The sequence below is a fragment of the Stegastes partitus genome, unplaced genomic scaffold, assembly GCF_000690725.1.
Source record: "Stegastes partitus isolate 25-593 unplaced genomic scaffold, Stegastes_partitus-1.0.2 Scaffold853, whole genome shotgun sequence".
Classification (NCBI taxonomy): domain Eukaryota; kingdom Metazoa; phylum Chordata; class Actinopteri; family Pomacentridae; genus Stegastes; species Stegastes partitus.
In genome coordinates, this window is record NW_007578584.1 from 47,551 (window position 1) to 67,563 (window position 20,013).

At 42.1% G+C, this 20,013-nt stretch overlaps 1 protein-coding gene across 2 annotated transcripts in view; it reads right to left on the minus strand.

The window, feature by feature from the left end:
• gab2 (GRB2-associated binding protein 2) overlaps positions 1-20,013 on the minus strand; it is a 31,660-nt gene that overhangs the window by 6,369 nt on the left and 5,278 nt on the right. For both annotated transcript variants that reach the window (XM_008293037.1, XM_008293036.1), the window contains exons 2-3: positions 10,459-10,759; positions 862-1,090 (exon numbers count right to left, since the gene is read on the minus strand). In XM_008293037.1, the coding sequence (XP_008291259.1) occupies positions 862-1,090; positions 10,459-10,759 (530 nt within the window). The remainder of the gene's footprint in view (positions 1-861; positions 1,091-10,458; positions 10,760-20,013) is intronic.

A 20,013-nucleotide genomic window follows, 5' to 3' on the forward strand; every position in this document is an offset into this window, starting at 1 on the left:
CAGAGGGCAGTTCTAGCCTGGGAGAGTCCAAACCTATAGGAGTGATGAATTGCTGCCTCAACCTCATTGATCATCTACTGTGCCGGCTATCTGCTGAATGGCATCATTATTAAGGCTTGCCTTTTGATTCTAAGAAACGGGCACGATGGCAGCGGGAGGCGAGGTGAATGTTAATGAAAACTCAGGAGTGCATTTAATATAAGCGCCCGGTCGCTTTCGTTCTCCTGCTCAGCATAAAGCTGACGCAGGCATTCGTGTGCATATAGATACAGTTACTCAATATGTATTCACACCTCTTGACTTGTGCACATCACGGTTCAAATTACAGATTAACTTAATCGTTCAAACACTCGTCTGTTTCATGGCCATATTTGATTTTTTTTCAGTTTTGCATTAATGTGGTGAAACACTTTTTTTACTTGTATTTAGCATAATATCCTTGAAACACGAGTATCCACTTGATGGTTTTATCTTTACACTCATTATCATTTCTCCAAACTAAATATGCATACTATGTAATCCATATCCCAACAAAATGCTTTCATCCTTTTTCCTTTTAATTCCAATTAAGTTTTCGTAGTAGTTCAGATATTTCATTAGGCTTCTGCATCGAGGCTTTTCGGCCACTGCAGTAGTCATTTTCCACAGATTTTAGAACATTCACTCTCTTCACAATGCTTTGCCACATGCACTTGCAAACACAGACAACAGTTGAATATCCCTCCCTCCCCTCCTCCTATAACAGTAGTTCTAACCCTTAGGGGCTTCCAGGCTGAGGAAGCTCTGTAAACCTGTATGTTGACCTGCATTAACAGAAAACAGGAAACTGACACAGGACGCCTGAGGGGTCATGACCTTTACCGTGCACTTTCTGTCTTCCTGCTCATGCACTGGTGGAGGAGGAGGTAGTCCTGGGGTGCACTGTTGGACAGCGAGCTGTGGTGTGAGTGGCGCACAGGCACATCAAAGGTGAAGAGCACTGGCTGGCTGGAGTGGATGGGGGCAGAGGACTTGCGCTCTCCGGTCAGGGGAGCCATTGAGCCGGTGACATCTGCTCCAACAGACCGAGGCATATGGTGTAACCTGCCATCTGCGGACAGAAGAAATTGGAGTAATTGATTATTTAAATCACAACTTTTTTTTTCTTTTCCCTGTACACTGGAAATGCCATTTAGCTTTGTGCAACAGAAATGAATGACCAGCCAGGTAAACATCCCTTACACATTTTCCCTCTGCTGTCAGAGTCTTTGAGATATAAATACAGTGCATAATTCACTCGATGGTTTCGGCCCTTTACGTGACCTTGCCTCGCATAGTCTTGTAGTCCTGTAGTTGGTAGCTTTCATTCTGCACTCTAATCAATAGAGATGAGGGATCTGTCTCGAGGGAGGAGAGAAAACAGTATCCTTCTGCTTTTTGGGCTGCAGAGTGCAAGTGGTTGAGCAGCACATGATCCAAGTTATCCTTTTTGACCCAGGTCAATGTGCTTCATTTGATTTTATTGAGCTGACCATTGTTTTCCACCGTGGGACTGTGTGAACAACATGGCCTTACAGTCTTATTGTTTCTGAGTGACATCCCTGATATTTCCATTGAAAGACAACAAAGAAGAGACAAATCAGAGATGGGGATGCTGGAAATAGACTGGGCAGGGAGCCAAAATGAGGAGGTGCACACTGAGCTGTAGGAGTAGAGAGTGGGCGGCCCACTGATCCATCGACCCATGGTGCTGTGTGCAACACTAGCTGATGGGGGAGAGGGAAAAAAAAAAAATCAGCCTCTGCTGAAACTAATCTCTCTCTTTCACTGGTCCAGTAAACACAAGGTTTTGTACGAGCGTGTTTATGTAAGAACGATGAGATTTGTTGTAGCTTAAAGAATAATCGTTTTAAGTACAATGACGCTATCAATTATTGTTTAATCTGATGTAAGAATAGTGAAAATGCCCAAAACAATTTCCAACAGATTGCTTAACAATACTCTGGAACCAAAAGATATTTACAAAACAGAAGAAAAAAAACAGCAATCTTCCAATTTTAGAAGCTATAAACAATTAATGTTTGGCTTTTCTGTACCAAATCTGACAAGTAACAATACATTTTTCATTTTTTTCATGAGTTTTTTTATTTTTTGTATCCTCCAACATTCTCCTCCTTTATCAGACTTTTACAAGGAATGCTATGGGTCAAACTGCCCTTTAAGAAGAAGGCAATGTTCTGTGAGTCATGATCTGAGCTGAAAAACACATACAAATGTGGTGTGCGAGCATGTGTGCATGCATGTGGGGCAGTACGAGGGCGGGGATATTCTGCAGTCCAGTTTGGTGAATGAGGTCACATCCATGCCTGAGGGGGAAAAAAGGGCTCTGCTATGGAGTCTTCAGGCCAGTGGACACCAGCGAGATGTCCAGGCCCACAGCCACACAGGCAGGGACTCCCCCCAATGATCCTCAATTACGCCATTGTTCAGAGCGATTCCACTCTCCCTAGGCTGGTTAGGCATCATCTCCTTTCTCCACAAAAAGCTTTGTAAAAGCTTTCATCCAGTGCGGTGAGTACTAGGCCCACTAATATGGGTAGATATATTGATTTGTTGTCGAAAGACAGTTCCTCCCCCCCTCTGCTGGAGTGTAGAGCAGCATTGAAAAACACAAGCAAGCTTCATGGCTTTAATATCCAAAAGACAAGAAAACTTCCAACTAAAAAAGTAATCTTGTTAATTTCTGTGGTATGCGTGTATGCATACAGTAATGGCTTTCTGCCCGCTCTAAAAGATTTTCGATTAAGGACACACGTGATTGTCAGAATCAGAACAAGATGAAAGATGACTGGTCCAGTCTGCTGATGGAATAGCCTACATGGCTCATCACTGACACTAATGGGCCTGATGATGTATGTTACCACTGGGAAACAATTCCATTGACTCAGTAGAACCACAACATAGAAACAGAGAAAAGAGCAGAAAATAAAAGCACTAAAACATTCCCCCAGATGCCCCCAGTAATACTCTCTCTCTACTGCCTAATGTACTGTGACACTCAGTGTAAGGTGGTAAAATGTTTATTAACCAAAGTGAGAAGTTATTTATTCTTCCGCCACTTACAAAGAAAAGTAATAAAACTGGGAGGGATTGGCACGAGCAAAATAAGAGCTAATTATGGGTTTGTTTTTGAGTTATGAGCCTAATGTCATTTCCAGAACCTGTTTTCGCTGCAATTAAGCAGAAAGCTTAAAACTAAACAAAGTGTTCTTTCCATTAAACTCCTCGGCTTGAAGGAAACATCCGACAACAATGCAGTGAAACGACCCCTTTGGTCGGCGAACAACACGTGGCTATTTTGGTTCAAAGATCTCCTAAGTTCATGAGCAATTTTCCAATTACCTTGTATAATACATCACCTACTGTCTCATTGGGTCTGTGGTCATAATCTAATAGAAGCAGGCTGCTGGTCTCCAGGGGCCAAAATTAGAACCATGCTGGATCACTCATGACAAGAACGTCTTTGTAGGGTGCTCATTTCCTCCCAGTACGGCCAGAATTAGACGAGGACATCTGATAATTTAATCTGAAATTATATGTAAAAATAGAAAACACCACTGACCTATTGAACTTACAGGAAGCGGTAGAATTTTCTCGACGCAGCACCTTTTTAAATCAGCACTATTTAAATATTCCATTAAAAATAATTGTTTAAGATGCACTCTGTCCACCTATCTTCATTTTGAATGCTACAAAAATGCAATTTCTTTAATGGTTTCGTAAGAGATTGCACTTTAAAATATCACCTCGGGGCTTTAATCGGCTACAATGAGATGTGTCATGGCTCTACAGGGTGGCCCGGTGGTGGGGGGGTGGCCATCTTGTGACACGAGGGTCATGCAATAGATTTGATGTCGAAGCGCCCTTGAAAAAAAAAAGCCTCTACTGTGCACGGTAACTTGGAAATGTGAACCGGTTTAATGATTCAAGTCGTAACGTCACTGCTGATCCCAAGTATACAGATACATTATTTGTTGTCCTAAATGGATTCTGCCGGGCCGGTCCATAAAACAGGGTGTCCCAGGAGGCCACACTGTGGGGTCCATTTGCATGTGTGGTTGGCGGGGGGGTTGGGAGCTTTCTGTGAGACTGACATAACTGGATAAAGCAGATGCTAGGCTGCTGCCGAGATGGGTTACGCCGACACTGAGGAGACTTGTTAGCGCGGAGGGAGCGTGACACTTAGCGGGAAGAGGGGAAAATGGCGCTCTGCTAGTTTGTCTGTAATGAACAAGGCTGCACAGAAGAAAAAAAACTGCACTAAATAAGCCAAACAAACACACAGGAGCATTCCCTGATCACATTACTCCCTGTGCCTGCTCCACAGCATCATGTGAGCACCCACCCACTTGACCACACGGCGACATCAGTTTTCCTCAAAACATCGGACTAATCAATCACCTAAAAGGCTCAGGCTTGTCAGGGCTAATGAATTGCGTAGTCTGGCTAAATTCTAAAACAGCAGCTCATTTTCGACGCCCTGACCTCATTTCTTTATGGTGATGGCTACATAAATCCTGTGCAACAGTAGGGTGGGAATAGAGATGTGACAATTTGTGGTTTCTCAATGAAAAAAAAAAAAAAGACTCACTTGAGAAGGGTTGCGTTGCTGCCTAAAGAACCAAAACATATATTTGGATGGCATAAAACCATCTAAAGATTGTATTTGAAGCTATTTTGATTTTACAGCATACTTATTTGTAACTGCAGAAGGAAAAATAAAAATTGATTTCATAGCTTTCACATCTGCTTGGATGATTTGATTTGTCACACTTGGTGAAATTCCTGCTTTGCCAAGGGAGGTTTATGTGTATCAGTCCCGTTTTAGCTTCAGCACAGTCAGTGATGAAGTGAAAAACAATGACCATCTTTCAACGGGGTTCCTCTTTGGTAATTGTTGGCGAGCCGACTTTTTCACATGGAGTTCAGATCTCCGTCTTATTTATGAATGAGCAAATGGGGAAGTGAGGAGCTTACAATTTTCCCTCAAAAGCAACATGTTTATTACTTTAAAAACCTGGCAACCGCATTGCCAAAATCGTCATGAAGCACTTTCATTTAACCAAGAAACATATTTTATTCATACTGAGAGCTGGAGTCAACAAATTGCGCATCTGACTCTACAAATGGGGTTCAATTTGGACTCCCTGAGAAACACTTTGTTGGAATAAATCAAAACGCTTTTCATTGCCAATAAACTGCTGGGGATGCAGTTGGAAAAGCTGATTTAATAGTGTTTTTTCTCCCCCCCCAAAAAAAATTTTCTTACCATCTTAAGGGCAGCAGTTAAACTGGAAAACAATTCTGACTTTGTCTTTCCTTTTCCGAGGGACCGATAGGAAAACAGACAATACGAAGAGGAAAACTAAACAGTTGGAGATCTGTGCGAAAGATGAAATGGGACTGCTGACAAGTTAAAAAAAAAAAAACCTCATCCCTTCGTCGAGATTATCCTTGTTTCTGAGTTCAAACAGCTGGCAGAGAGCAGAACAAAGCACATGATTGACGAGATGATGTTCCATTCATTAGATTGTGCTCAGGGGTGGGTCTCCCAGTGAGCAGACACACGCCGCACAGCCAGCCACCAGAGTCTGATAACAACAGTGCTAACACTCATCAACAGATTGTGAGAACAAGAAAAACATGCAGCTTGGTGTGTGTGTGTGTGTGTGTGTCTGTGGACGGGAAACAAGAGGTGCTACGATTACTGGTTACCACTCCCCCTCCCTGCTGTCCAGTTTCACGTGAGAGCTCCTGATTTTTTTTGTGGTCAGCATTTGTTCGAAATGAAATGAGAGACCGTGCCCGGCTCTCGTCAGTCTGTTCAGCTGTCGAATTGGAATAATTTTTAATAATGCAAAAGGCGTCAACTGAATAAATAAAAACAGCTCCTCCGTTGCGTGTTTTTCAAACATCTACATGCAAGTGGACAGAAATCGCAGCCACCTTTTCTCTGAGGATTTTGAGGATGAACGTGCAAAATACCTTTTTTAAGTCTCTCGTTTGTGATTTAGATTCTGCCCGTGGTATTGTTGGATGAACAGCAGTGGCAGCAACGGAAAAGTGTCCTAAGAGAGCTCTGTGGCAGCAGAAACCTGACCTTCCAGTGCCATGAAGTCTGGTTATTTCAACAAAAATCAATGCAGCTGAAGGGCACTTTGGGAGGGGAAGAGACAGGCACGCATTTACAGAGAGAGTAAGAAGCCATGTGAGTTGTATTTACATGATATCTAAGTGTGTATGTGTACTTTATCAGCATTTATGTGTATGTCAGATACAGCTACACCATTTGTTTTTCAATTTGTACAATATTACTATCATAAATTTAAGATAACTTTCCATCAACACATTTTTGTTTGAATTGTTTAGGTTCTAAAATTTCCACCAGCAGAATAAATAAAAATCATTTTAACTTGTGCAGCATTAAAAAGATTCTCAACTGCACAGGAACAACTTTTTACTACAGAAAACGTCCTTTTACAAACAGTGGATTATTAAGGGAGCACAAGACATGCTGCTGTTGTGTTATTTTGTTCTTACAGCAGCTTATAATGATCTTGACAATTGAAAAAACAAATAACCCAAAGTACATAACTTTGTAAAAACACTGGAACACTTATCATTACTGAACACATGTGCATGCGTGAGAAGGCGTGCTCACACGAGAGAGAAACAGAAACGAAAGGAGGCGCAGTGAAAGACAGCCAGAGTTGTGTAACAATAAACTGCCATGTGCCGCTCTTGGCCGTCCTTCCCGGCTTATCGCAGGCAGGAGAAGCCAACGCCGAGCGACGGTAGACGCATTCAGATCAAGGTGCTAATATACCTGACGCTGCCAAATAACCCGCTAAAGTCCTCTGAGCAACACTTCAGCCCTCCTTAAGACGTACCATTGTCTGGCTAAACCCAGTTAATCCCATTCGCAACAACTTCAGACTTCCTATTGGCACCGCAGCTGTAAGAGCAGCTAATATGACACGGTGCGCAGTATGTAACATTACAGCTGTCAAACACAATAACATTTAGCTCAAACACCCAGGTCGATGTTCTCGAGTCTGGTTCTCTCCGTCTCTGTACGGAAACAAAACGTGCAATCTGCATAACACAAACTCGTGCTTCTTCTGTTGTCTCAGTCAGCCTATGCAGTTTCCACAAGAGGAACTAAATTCTCGTTTTTTTTTTTTTTTTCCCTCAGTCTAGTTTGTTTTCTTTCAAGAGGGAATTCCCAGTCTGTTAGACGACACACTGCCTCAGATCTGCAGCTGCCCACTAAGAGAAAAACCCACAAAACATCTTTACTGCTAAAAGATGTTTAGCGTGCTTTATTCCCCGTCAGCTCCAATTATCCACCACGTATCTGCATCAAACTAGAATCACAAAACCCACGAGTGCAAGATTAACTGATGAAATATCAGCGTGTTAAACGACAATTAACGCGTTGCTGGTTTGAAATCTTTGGCTCAGCCGAGAAAGAGCTGCGAGCTCGTGGGTGATCGAGATCAGAGACGCTGCAGGAGGAATACTGATGCGTGCAGGAAGTCATCAAGTTGTGTCTTCTCCACTCCTTGTACTCGCTTTCATTTCTCATACAAACACTGGCATATATAGTCACTGTCAGCAGCGACACACTCCATGATTGACAGGCAGTGTTCTGCCAGTTGAAATGCGGTGGAAGCATTTTCCAAATGTGTGGGGAATTTACAAATGGCAAGACGGTGTTGTCAAAAATAGAATTTGTTGCCACATGACTGTAGTATTCAGGAAGCTTTTCTTTCATTTACTCACAAATGCACACTGCTTTCAGTTCACTTTGAGCGTGACGCTATGAAATGATTAGATGGTTGGCTGATTGTAAGAAAACCGATCAGTTATCAGCTAAAATCTCAACCAGACTACCGACATTTTTATTTCTCGACCATAATTACTCTTTCTTTGCCTGGCACCGGATTAGCTGTAGCGTCCATTTAGTATTAAAGCTCATCATTACCCAAATAAAATGCCTCGATTTGTGGATTTGCTTTGTATAACTAAGATAGACTTGACTAGGAGCGCTGCTGGCTCTTTAAATAATTAAAAATGCAGCTTGTGGTTTCAGCTAAGAAGTATGATTTGTTGTGTAAAAACACACATTCAACACCAGCTAACTCGACAGTGGGCCAGTGCTGAAGAGAAGCAGCGGAGAGGAGGTGAGCATTTGTTTCCACTGACACACTGATACCACACAAAGGAGCAGGCAGGAGCTACTTCGAAGAACAGAGCGATGCATTAGTCAACAACTTATTCCTTGGAAAACACTGACTCGAAAAGCCTCTTGTGTAAAGCTGACTTCACAGGGAAGGTACATGTTGTGTGTGGACTCATCCTAACATGTCTGTTCAGAGGAGAATAAAGAAAAGAAGTGGGGAAGAAAAACAAGAAGAAGAAGAAGAAGAAGAAGAAGGAGGAGGACAGCATTTCGAGCACACAAAACAACGAACAGACTCAGACGGTGTCTCTATGATTTCAGAGAAGCAGTGGGCTCTGAATGGTCTTATTAACCACGTCAACATCCATGACCGCTTCCCCCTCTCTAATGACATAATAGGAACCAGTGGAGCACAAGAAAATACTGAGAGATAAGAAGAAGATCTTTTTAAGTGAGGGTTACATAAAATGTTTCCACAACCCTTTTCATACCTTAGTTTTGGTGTCTAATGCTAATAAAACAGCCCTCTTGCTCAAAAATTGCAGAGAAATTCATCAGAAAAAGGAACCAAACATTTGATGAACATGTGACGTTCCTACTAAACGGACTGTAATCACGACTGCAGCTGTCATGACATAAACCCTTTCTCTCCCTGAACCCTCTCTCCCAGCCACACCCTTCTGGCTGATACAGTTTAAGATGTATAACCGGACCCTGCTAATTACTGAACAAGGACCGTGGGGATCTCCTCATGATGTGAGGATTATTACACTTGCCACAGCTGTTTTTTTTTGTTTTTTTTTAACTCCACAGCTGGACATATTGCGTGTTACAGGTGATCAACCATGTGCACAAAGACTAACGTCCACCAGCTGCCAGATGGCGGGAAAACAACAGCAATCTGGATGGGTAGGAATAAGAATAGGAGAGTTTTTTTTGTTGATTTCTCGTGTTTGGCAGAGGGATGCACAGATGCTGCAACTGTTCAAACCTCAGGTATCGCGAGCGAAAATAACAGCAGCGACACAATACGTTCATGTTTGCTCTGTAGTACCATATGCCAAAAAAAAAACAGTCTAACAATAGTGTGTTCATCCATACTGGGTAACGAGCTCACTCACTCACTCACCGCTGCTTACTTGCTGTATTTAATATTGAATCGTCATTTTGTATGTGTTTTTTTAATGGCAAGAGATCATAGCGGAGCATAATTTAGGTAATTAAGGCAAATCAGCTTGAAGGTAAGAGGACTGCTCTTTTCTGTCCCAGACCGAAGCTGCTTTACATAAGAACATTATTTCATAAATATGCTCTCATTAGCATGTCTCGTCTGATAAGTGCTTTTATCCTACATGCTTTATGGAGCCGGATTCATTTCTCGTCAATGGCATCTCCAGAGGGAAACGAGCCCTGCAAAACACATCTAAAAGAGAAGCTTTGTCACAAAAAAAAAACACAAAAATAAACTTCTACATCACCTAACAAACTTGTAGAAAGTTTTATCCAGAATAAGGATTTCCAAATACAAGAAGCAGAGACCAGACCCTTCCTTTAACAAAACAAACGAGGGCAAAAAATCAATAACAGCCTCAGACGCAGTCCATTTGTTTGGCACGGATGTTCCCGTTCCACTCTCTCAAATAACAAAGATGGAAAAAACGCCATTGCCAACGATATTATGTGGCCGAGCCTTTGCGTCTGACGTTTTGAGAAAAGAAAGACGCCAGCTGTTCCAAATAACATGACAAACAAACAGTGGGTGGCTAATGAAGGTGAGGACACTGTATGTACTGTATATATTGGACTGTTCACGTAGATAATCAAAACATTTCTGTCACTGTTTCCCAAAATGTGAGGTGATGTCTTCTAATTGCTTGATTTCTCTAACAAACGCTCCAAAACTCATGATACAAAAACAGAGAAAAGATGAAAATCTTCTTAATTCAGAGGCAAACAGTCTGATTAATTCTTTAACTGATAAATCATTTCAGCACTACATAATACTAGAAGCAGGATTCACAACTGTGGCTGTTGGGAATCTAAATTTAAAATAGTAGCAACAGCAAAATCAAACGCACACTGATTTTTTTTGGTTAACCTGAATGGACAGTGATACAAATTGAGGTCACTTTAGCCCATTTGAGTTTTCTGAAGATAAGAAAGAAGGCAAAGGAGAGATAAATAGAAACAGAAGCAGAGAGATTGAGCAGCAGAGACGGGTCAGGGTTCCCTACCATGGCTGTCGTCCGACTGGTTGAAACCGCACAGCTGGCAGATGGAGCGAACCCATTTGTTCATGTCCTCCTCGTTCTCGGCTACGAGATAAAAAGTGCGGTCTGAAGTCTTGATGTCAAACACGAAGCTGTCCTGGAACTCCTTCCTCTTAAAGGTCAAGCCAGCGTCCACCTGCTCGCAGCAGTGCAGGTCTATGACCCGGATGGGCTTCTTCGAGTGGTCGTTCTTGTAGTACTCCAGAACATCGGGGTCACCACTCATGCGGCCGCTGCGGAGTATAAACCAGCGCTTCTTCCATGCCTGCAAATGAGATCGAAACGTAAGAACATTCTCAGGGCACAAAAGGAAAACGCTGTGCAGTTATATTTAACCATTTTATGAAGCGGCGCCATCTGCATTTTGAATGACAAACACTTAAACAGGTTGGATTTCTTACTGTGTGTGTGTGTGTGTGATGCAAAAATGTTGCCGTGGTAACACACTCAACAGCTGGACCTCAGTTGTGGTGTTAACTGTTGATCAAACAGACTTTGGAGAGAAAGTCTGCATATTTGAGCACGCATGTGGTCGCGTGAGGTTTGTGCATGTGTTAGCGGCTGCGGCGGGAGTTGGGGGTGTGGGGGGGCAGCAGGTGTTTACTCCCTACCAACGTATTTCCTGTGCTGATATCCCTCCTTCAGCTAAGAAGAAGCAGAGCTCCGCCTCGACAACTTCACTTAAACACTGCAGGTTCCTGCCGCTTCAAGAGCCGGTGAGTGACGTGGCGTCGGTCCAATGAAAATCAGGCCACATCTGTCGCAGGATTTTCATCTCGAGAGCGTAAGTGAACATCAGTTGTCATAACCACATGAAAGGCGGCAGAAGAGCACGCTCAAACGAGAAGTCATGATGTAAGAGCAAGGAAACTACAACACGCCAGCAGCACTGTTGTATGTGTCAACTGGAAAAGCAGAAAGGAAGAACAGTGGCCTTCAATGCAACAGCTCCATATGCTTTTCCAGTGGCAGTCTAAAGGGACTCTGTGTTCTCTGTGCTCAGAGACAAAAGAGGAAGATAGACCAGGAAGAGAAAGGGGGAGTAAAGGAGGGCTGAGAGAGGGGGGGGGCTTTTGGACATCTGCCAGTGATGCACTTCCGCCAGGCAATGTCTCACATGCAGGCTGCTGACACACAGGATCCTGCAGGCCCCCTCTCCCTCCATCAACACAGACACCGCCGCAAGGCTGACACCCACCCCGAATGCACACACATACAAACAGGGCAGAAAAATGGATTGTGCCGCATCTCTCCTGTTCTTTTCAGAGAGATGTTCCTAATCTCCTCTGGAAATATGAACACTAAATTTTCTATTTAGAGAGGCCATTAACTCTGAGACGCAGAGGTAAAATTAATGATGGCTGAGATAGCCGCCTTGGTTTCGGTGTCCCGGTGCCGTGGCTATCTGTCACACTGCTGCAGCTTACCGGGACGCTGGCAAAACACTGCGACACAGAACAGAGCCGTTGCTGTTGTACCTTTGATTTTCCTCTGAAAAACAAATCTCTGATGCCAGAATCCGAAGATACCATCTATCCCCTGGATGGCAAATTGAAAACACAGGAGAGGACAATGTACGTGCCAGCCGAACATATTGACGACTCAGAAAGCAGAGACAGACGATAGGATACATGGACAGTAGGGGTAACAGAGGATGTAAAGGGGGATAAACCTGTCAGGTTTTTATCAAAAGGTTGATGCCCGATCTACTAAGGATTTAAAGTTAGAAAGTGCCCAGTTCCCATGCCTGGACCGGGGAAATGCCTGCGACTGATCCTGCTGAGATTTCACATCTACTCAGACAATGAGTCATGGATGCTTTGAGAGAGTTGGAAAGGCTGAGCTACACACTGGTATATGAAAACTCCAAAGGCTTGTCAAAGAGGTTTGCTTTGCCTATGGAGCCTGGAGCCAAAGATATCAGAACCAAACCAACTATACATGGACTTCAAGTTGGCAATAAAGACCCTAAGATGCTTTTTAAAAAATGTATTAAAACCATTAGCGCCAATATTATTGCTAAATGCAGCTCATTTGCAGGTTATCAGATGAGCGCCACTATATCCGAAGCTGTCTCTGTGCGGCTCAAAACAACAAGCGTCATCATCCTTTAGCTTAAAATGGCCACCAACAGGCGTCGCATATCTGAGAACAGTCATAACACCCATTTTTGTTAAGATGCACCCTTTCAAATTCAATCATTTTACACAAGGAGATGTTAAAAATGCTTGACTAATTTTATTTCTTAGTCTTGCTAAAAGTTGCATTTAGTTGCAGATAGCTGTGCCGTTCCCTTTTCTTTTGTTTTTAATTGTGTGAATGCAACATAATGATGACAGTTTTTATAATATTTATTATTATTTTGAGACACCTCATTTAAAACTGTGCAAAAGTGTTATTTTGACTTTTTTTCCCCCCGTTGTTGTTGTTGCACACATCTTTTCTCTTTGTCGGTGTTTTACAGGAAGTGCAGATTACGATCTTATCTTCGGCGTGTAGCTGAATTACTCCTGAGGTATTGGGGTGTAAGAATTTTCATTTCATTTTCTGTGAGACCGATGCAGCGATAAAAACTGGAGGCAGTCCGACCCTAATAATGCTGGCAGCTGACCTACTTTGAGCATCATACAACTAACCCCGGTCTGAGGATATATATATATTAAAAAAAAAAAAAAGTGTGAAGAAAATAACAGGTTGAATCAGCGCTATATGATGAGCAGCGTGAAAACTATCTATTAGGTCATTTCTCACGATGACAGGTTGTTAGGGGTGTTCACTAACACCAACTGCAAGGGTGAAGGTGTGGGAAAACAGACAGCAAAGAAGTTGATAGTCCTCAAGTTTCCTTCGAAATGTTTCCACTTGAGTGTAAACTTCCTTATTTCATAGAAAACCAGTAGAGTCATCACACTCCTCCACAAAACAAACCCAAGAACGGCGCTTTTTTTTTTCCCAGGTCCCCAAAACTCTTTGGTTCAATGCATTTACAGCATTTAGACAGAAATCACTATAACTCTTGCGAGCCCCATTTGAATATTTTTGCCTTTTCTGGAAAGAGAGAGCATCACTTAATTGAGACCTGGAGTCCTGCCCGGTTTCAAAAGGTCAGCGCGACCCAGCTGGGTTATTCCTGGCATCCTTCAGCTGTAGCGAGCGTATTAACCCAGGATAGCTCCCGACCACAGAGGAAAGACAATTCATTTATGTGCCTTTATGATACTACAAATAGAATTAGTACGTCCTGAGGAATAGAAGCCGCTTGCCTAATACGAGAAGAAAATAATTCGCAGCTTGGTCTGAATAAGAGGATCAGATAACTGTTTCCCTCTGTCACACTTTCTGCTAAGCTCCTCATTAAGAGCAATCAGTTTTCAGAATCAGTCGTTTCAACAACACAAGCAGCCTTTCCTCTCTCTCTTTCGAATTTGAGCAAACTTCCCCGGCAAAGTAAATCATGGGGGGAAGGAGGACACAACAAAATGAGCTAACCCACCCACCGCCTGTCCTGCAGAGCATGTCTAAGCCCATCAATCACTGTCTAAGCGTTGGGAAGTGAGGGCTGAAGCTGTAAAACTAGGCTGAACTCTCTTGTCTCTCCAACTTTCCCCTCCCCCTCATGGCTTCGGTTTAAGCTGCATCGCTGTTTATAAAAAAAAAAGAAAAAAAAAAAAAAAAAAGGGCCCAGCAGAGAAACACTGGCCTTGTTAACAACTGAACTGGACAGTCCATGGGACCAACTGAGACAGCTCTGATCCGGGCCACTAATTACACGATAAACTAACATGATATCAAAGGCTTGTATTATTGTCTGAGAAATGTACTACAAACCACATGGGACGTGTCGTAACTTCAGCGCACTGGCATTTGTACGACATGCTTTGCTGCTGTTTCCGAAGAAGAGATCAAAGTTAAATAAAGGTCAAATCAGAGCAGAAAACAGAGCGACACGGCCGCATCAAGCTCTAAACAAAAAAAAAATCTGCTGTCAGTGACCTAAAAGCAAAGACAGACTTTTTGAGAATATTTCCTAAAAGTTCAGAAATTCCTGTTTGGGTTGTAAGTGTCTCAACTCTAGACAAGTAAAAAATATATATACAAATTGCCTGCTAGCACTTGATCTCCCCAAGAAGAGCAGCCACCCGTATCTATGAACGTACAGCGTTTAGCCCCTTCAGTCTCATTCAATCACCCCATAAAGGCTTCATCTTACCTTGTCCCAACACACTTTCATTTGCTCTGTGCCGATGGCAGCCAGCTACAGACACAGAGAGACAGCAGTAAAGTACAAAGGCTAGCATGTCTGCATCTATTTTAGAAGACTGGGAAGGAAAACATCTAATAACAAAACCATACAAAAACAATATTTTCAGCGAGTTTGCTTCTAAAAATACGATCAAAACAGTTTTGGACCTGCCAGTTCCTTTTGTTTCTTTGGATGTTGATAAGTAGACGTACTTTTTTTTTTTTTTCTATTTTTGGCAGAACACAAAACAATGATTCTGTGGAAAAACAAACCAATTCATACAAAGGCTCTCTGTTGGTGGAAATAAACGGGATGCAATCGTCTGGTATGTGTTATCGGTTCTCCTTTGGAAGATTAATGCGCAGTCACAGCAAATAAGTCACAACAATCATTTGCTGTATTTGTGCATCTACTGTGAAACGCAGTAAAAATGAGCCCAGTCTCAGTGTATTTGAACCCAGTTCATCACTCTGCCGTCCTAATAACTCAAGATTAATGAACTTGGAGATGGTCGCGGCCTAAACAATTATCTAAATTGTGCCTTTTACAGCCGCACAGCAATACATTGTGTGTGTTTAGTAGTAGGCTGTGTCAACAGGCTGCATGATAAGCATCAGTCAACATGTTTTTAAATGTGCATGAGCAAACACTGAAGCTAAACACATATGTTATGTTAGAATAGCCTTGTTTACCTCTGTTCCTATTAAAGCAGAGGGAGGAGACAGCAGGTTGTTGTCTTTGACTGGGCCTCCTCTGGTTTACCTGCTGCTGTCGTACACACACCACACAGCTGCACAAACACCGGCACCGTGGAGCCTCGGCGGAGCCTCGTATCCACCTCCCTTGTCCACGTTTTCTCATCTTTTGCCGGCTTTTATAATGGTCAAGTTACGGCAGGGAGGGATGGGATGTTTGCTTGGTTCGATGCAAACAGGACACGTCTTCCAACATGTCTTCCATTTGATCTGAGCGAGGTTACACACAAACAACTCGGCCGTTACTGCTTAATTATAATAAAAAATTAAGTTGAGGGGGATCCACAAATGTTCAAATGGCATTCATCTTGACGTACAACATTTTAATCTTGACCTTTCTGCAAGCTTGAATGCTAAACTTGTTAGAAATGACTCAAGGAGATTATCAGCTACTCGTATGGTAGCATGATGCTAAATGTCCTCCAAAGCCTTCATCCCACATCCATTCCTTTGGTTCTGTTTTCTAGCATTTTAAAGTTAGTTAAAAACAAAACAGGAATATTTAGCACATGAGTGACTTAATTTTTTTTGTCCCTTCTGGTGCCTGAATAATGCCAGAATTTCATATTTTTTTTCAGGAAACTACTGTCAACAAAAGAAGAGCAGTGAAGACCACTTTGAATAATGCATGAATTAGAAAGCGGGACCGTCAAAATGGCCGTGATTGTGCGAGCAAATGCCTAAACACTTGTGATTCCGGTTAATGTGGCGAGAGGGGACAAAGCCGGATAGACAATGACGACAGAGCGCTGATTATCTAGTCCTAATCAATAGCGGGTCACACATAACATCACATTCCAGAAACAGACGGGAGTTTCACCAAGTGAGGGAACGCAATCGAGTTACATTTGAAGAACATCGCCTGGTCAGTCACACGGCAAAATAACACATTTTAAATTTGCATTGTAATGCTTTCCAAGCTATTCTAAGTTTTAAAAATTCTAGCTGGAAAATCATGAAAAATGAGAGGATGGATGTGCTTAACCTGCCAAACAGGAGCTGCACAATCCACCAAAAGCATGTTTGTCTTCTCCTCTGTGCTTACCAGGTTTCATGTACCCATATTTACCTGTGTGACATCAGTTTATAGGAGCTTAAGTAAACCACAAACGCTTCCTTGGAAGCTGTGCAGTTCGCATAGGGCTCTACATCTTGGCTCTCAGCGAGACGTTAAGCAGACAGCTACCCCAGACAAAGTTTATAAAAGATGTTTCTGGACCATTTCCAATAAATTCAGGTGACAAACAAAACAAAGTCCAACAGTGTGCCAACAGTGTGGCTCTTCAGCAGGCTCGAGCCCATTACCTGTCTCAAGTGGTGAGAAGATCCAGATGCTCCTGGGTTTGTCCAGTCCATGTGCCCAATAAGGTAAACACGAATAGACGTTAAACAGAGTTTCTCAGAGTATAAAACTACTACAGGCGTTTAAATCCAATGGATGCATTAGAGCACCATTGCAGTTTAAATCAAACTGCTCAGGTTTCCCAATATTTAAAACCTCGGAAAGAAGGCAGCTGCGATACATAACACACAAAGATAAGACCCAAACAGGCCCATAAATTCTTGTGTGTTAATAAAGAAGGTGGAAGGTTAGCTGTGGAGTGCAAACACAGACAGGGTCCTCTTGAGAGGGAAAAGCAGGACATTTTAACTCCAGATGTTTCCATAATTTGTGCAAATCTCCTTTTTAACCCGGCACCAGTTCTGAAACTCATTTAGCACACGTACAGTAGACCTCACAGTATTACAGCAGATAAGATTCCACATGCGACGGCATCGCACGGCTGTGACAGAAAGCTCCATCCTACAGGTGTGACGATGATTAAGAGGGATGCTGCGTTCGGTACCTACAGCTCTCATTCACTCACTTCATGGGGGCAATGATCTGCGAAATCGGCTCCACATCCTATGAAAAACAACCTCTAAAAAGCTCTCAGTAGATATAATCAGCCTCAATTTGCAGCTGAACAGTTCCATCATTAGGAAAATGAGTAATCTCTTGCCATGTCTCCGTATCAAGCAAAAAGGCCGGGCTTATTTAGCGTGAGCCCACCCTGACAGTTTGACTAACGGGAGGCATTATTTTTAATCAGAACTCTTTGTGTTGCTTCCCCTGCCTCTGCCATCTGCGTCGGCTCTTTGCGCGTCTGCGTACGCGGGGCATGCTGTGAACATCTCCTGGTCTTTGTAATGTGTTGCAGGGTAGTCGTAGATGCACAGCCGTGAATGGAAAAACAATTAAAAACGGGAGGGGTCCGCAGAGTAGGCGCGCATACGAGGGAAAAGTCTGACCTCAGCACTCTAATCTGTGCAAATATCAGTATGTCTCTATGACGCGACCGGCTCTCCTCAACCAGCTGCGTGCATCATTAAAGATTCAGGATCCTGCATGTATGACATCAGTAAATACACTGGAAATGTTATCATGTAGCTGGAACACACTGGCACTCACAGTCCAGCTCCCCACACAGAGTATTAGTCAGACGTAATGCTCACGGCTGCACAGTACTGATATTATTCATGATTAGTAGAGTATAAAATCTGGAGTTTGCTTTGTGGAATTAACAACTACACTTTTTCCAGTTGTTACTTTTATTCAGGCATTGTTCATTTAATCATTTTTTTCCCCTTTTTCATTGTTTTAAAAGGCCTTTTTACATTTTGGTTTGCCAATCTTTTTGTCACAATTAATTTACCCACTGGGTTAATGTCAAAACATTTCTGTTTTGAGATTACTTTAAAGATGTCACTCTTGAATTTAAAGACCAGCAGCTCGTGTGTTGCACTTCTCCTTCACTTTTTGGTGCAAAACTGTCACTGGATTGAAGAGTAACATCCTCGAATATGGAACTAATCAAAGTCTTAAAAATTAGCTAAAGCAAGACGACATTGATTTGCAAATGTATGATGTAAACTGTGTATAAGTAATATAATCAACTACTGTTTATCCAGTCATAATTTAAACAAACACTAAGGCAGTATAGTTAATTAGTGGGACATTTTTAATAAAAAAAAATGTTTACATTTAAACTGATAACTCTGTAATTTATTATAAAAAGTGCTTAATAATTTATGGATTCCAATTAACCACTAAAAAAAAATATTTGAAGTGGCATACAGCAGACTTCCTAGTTGTTTTACTCTTGATGCTCAGCAAAGTATCATGTAAACAGTTCAACAGAATAGAATACTTCTTAGTGAATACTAATATTATAGAATAGAATACTGTTTTTTACCCCTGTGCCACTCTGAAATGCAGTCATGGTAGAAAAGAATATTATTTCTCAGTGATTTGAGAAACCGTTTTGCTGCTTAGCATGATGAAAAACTTTCCCTTAGTCAGTTTTGCAATGATAACTTTTGAGTCAATGCTATCTGCACTTCTTAGTGTCACAAGTCACTGTAAAGCTGTTGTCTTTTCACTTGTTGAGTAAACAAATAGAAGTAAAGCAAACAAGAGGAACTATTTAGCTGAGGTGGCTCTTTATCCCGACCAACATAATTAAAATAATTTGTTATTGATCGTGAAATTTCATCAATTAATTACAACCAGATTACCTAAAGGTAGTGCACGTAATCCAACACATTTTATTTTTGCCAAGTTCAGCAAACACATGTGTTTGTACACAGGCCAGGCTCTGTAAATAGGAAACAAACAAAGTGGTGAGGATGGGCGCGAGATGGACAGTATGTCTGGCACAACTTTTTCCAGAACCAGTCCACGCTTTTCAAATCCCAGGTGTGAAGAACAAGAATGAAAATACTGTAAATCTAAGACTTCCTCCTTTAATCTTCTATGAGTCGAGTGATGCACGACACTGTATACGTTTCAGGTCTGTGAGCCTCCAGGATGCCGACCCACATAAACCGCTGCTTTCACGCAGGACAGTGATGGACATCAAAGTCTCTGTGGACATACATTCTCCTGTTTCTTAAAGACTGCATTCATACACTGGCTTTGCATTACTCAGAGTTTATTTTTATCTAAACCCCGTAGTGGGAAATTTCAGTTTCTACAACTGAATTGCAGTGACTCATCAGTGTCTGCGTCGTCACCAGAAACACATCTCTAAGCTCTGCTGACGTTAAGTACAGTGCAGGTACAAAGAAGTGAATATCTGAGGATCTCAAAGGGGTTTTTAAAAAAATCTACTTTTAGCAACGCAGTTCACCTTCATCGTTCTGGCTACTTGTGAGGGGGAGGGGGGGGGGGCCCTACAGCTGCAATATAAAAAAAAAACAAAACAAGACATTTGTTTTTTTCCACTGTATCAAAGTTTCCTAAATCAAATTATTTTCACTGTGATAAAGAGAACCGGTGTTTCATTCTGACTATTATAACCACCTGTACCACAAGCTGAGTTGGTTACTTTCCAACACCTACAAACTATCAAGATAAAGCGTTTCACACGAAAGCAAAAGATAACAAATCGTATTAGTCTATTTTTAAACACATTTTCAAGTGGTTATTTTTAGGCGTATATTGCACAATGCAATGGCCTCCATGGGTCATACAAAATC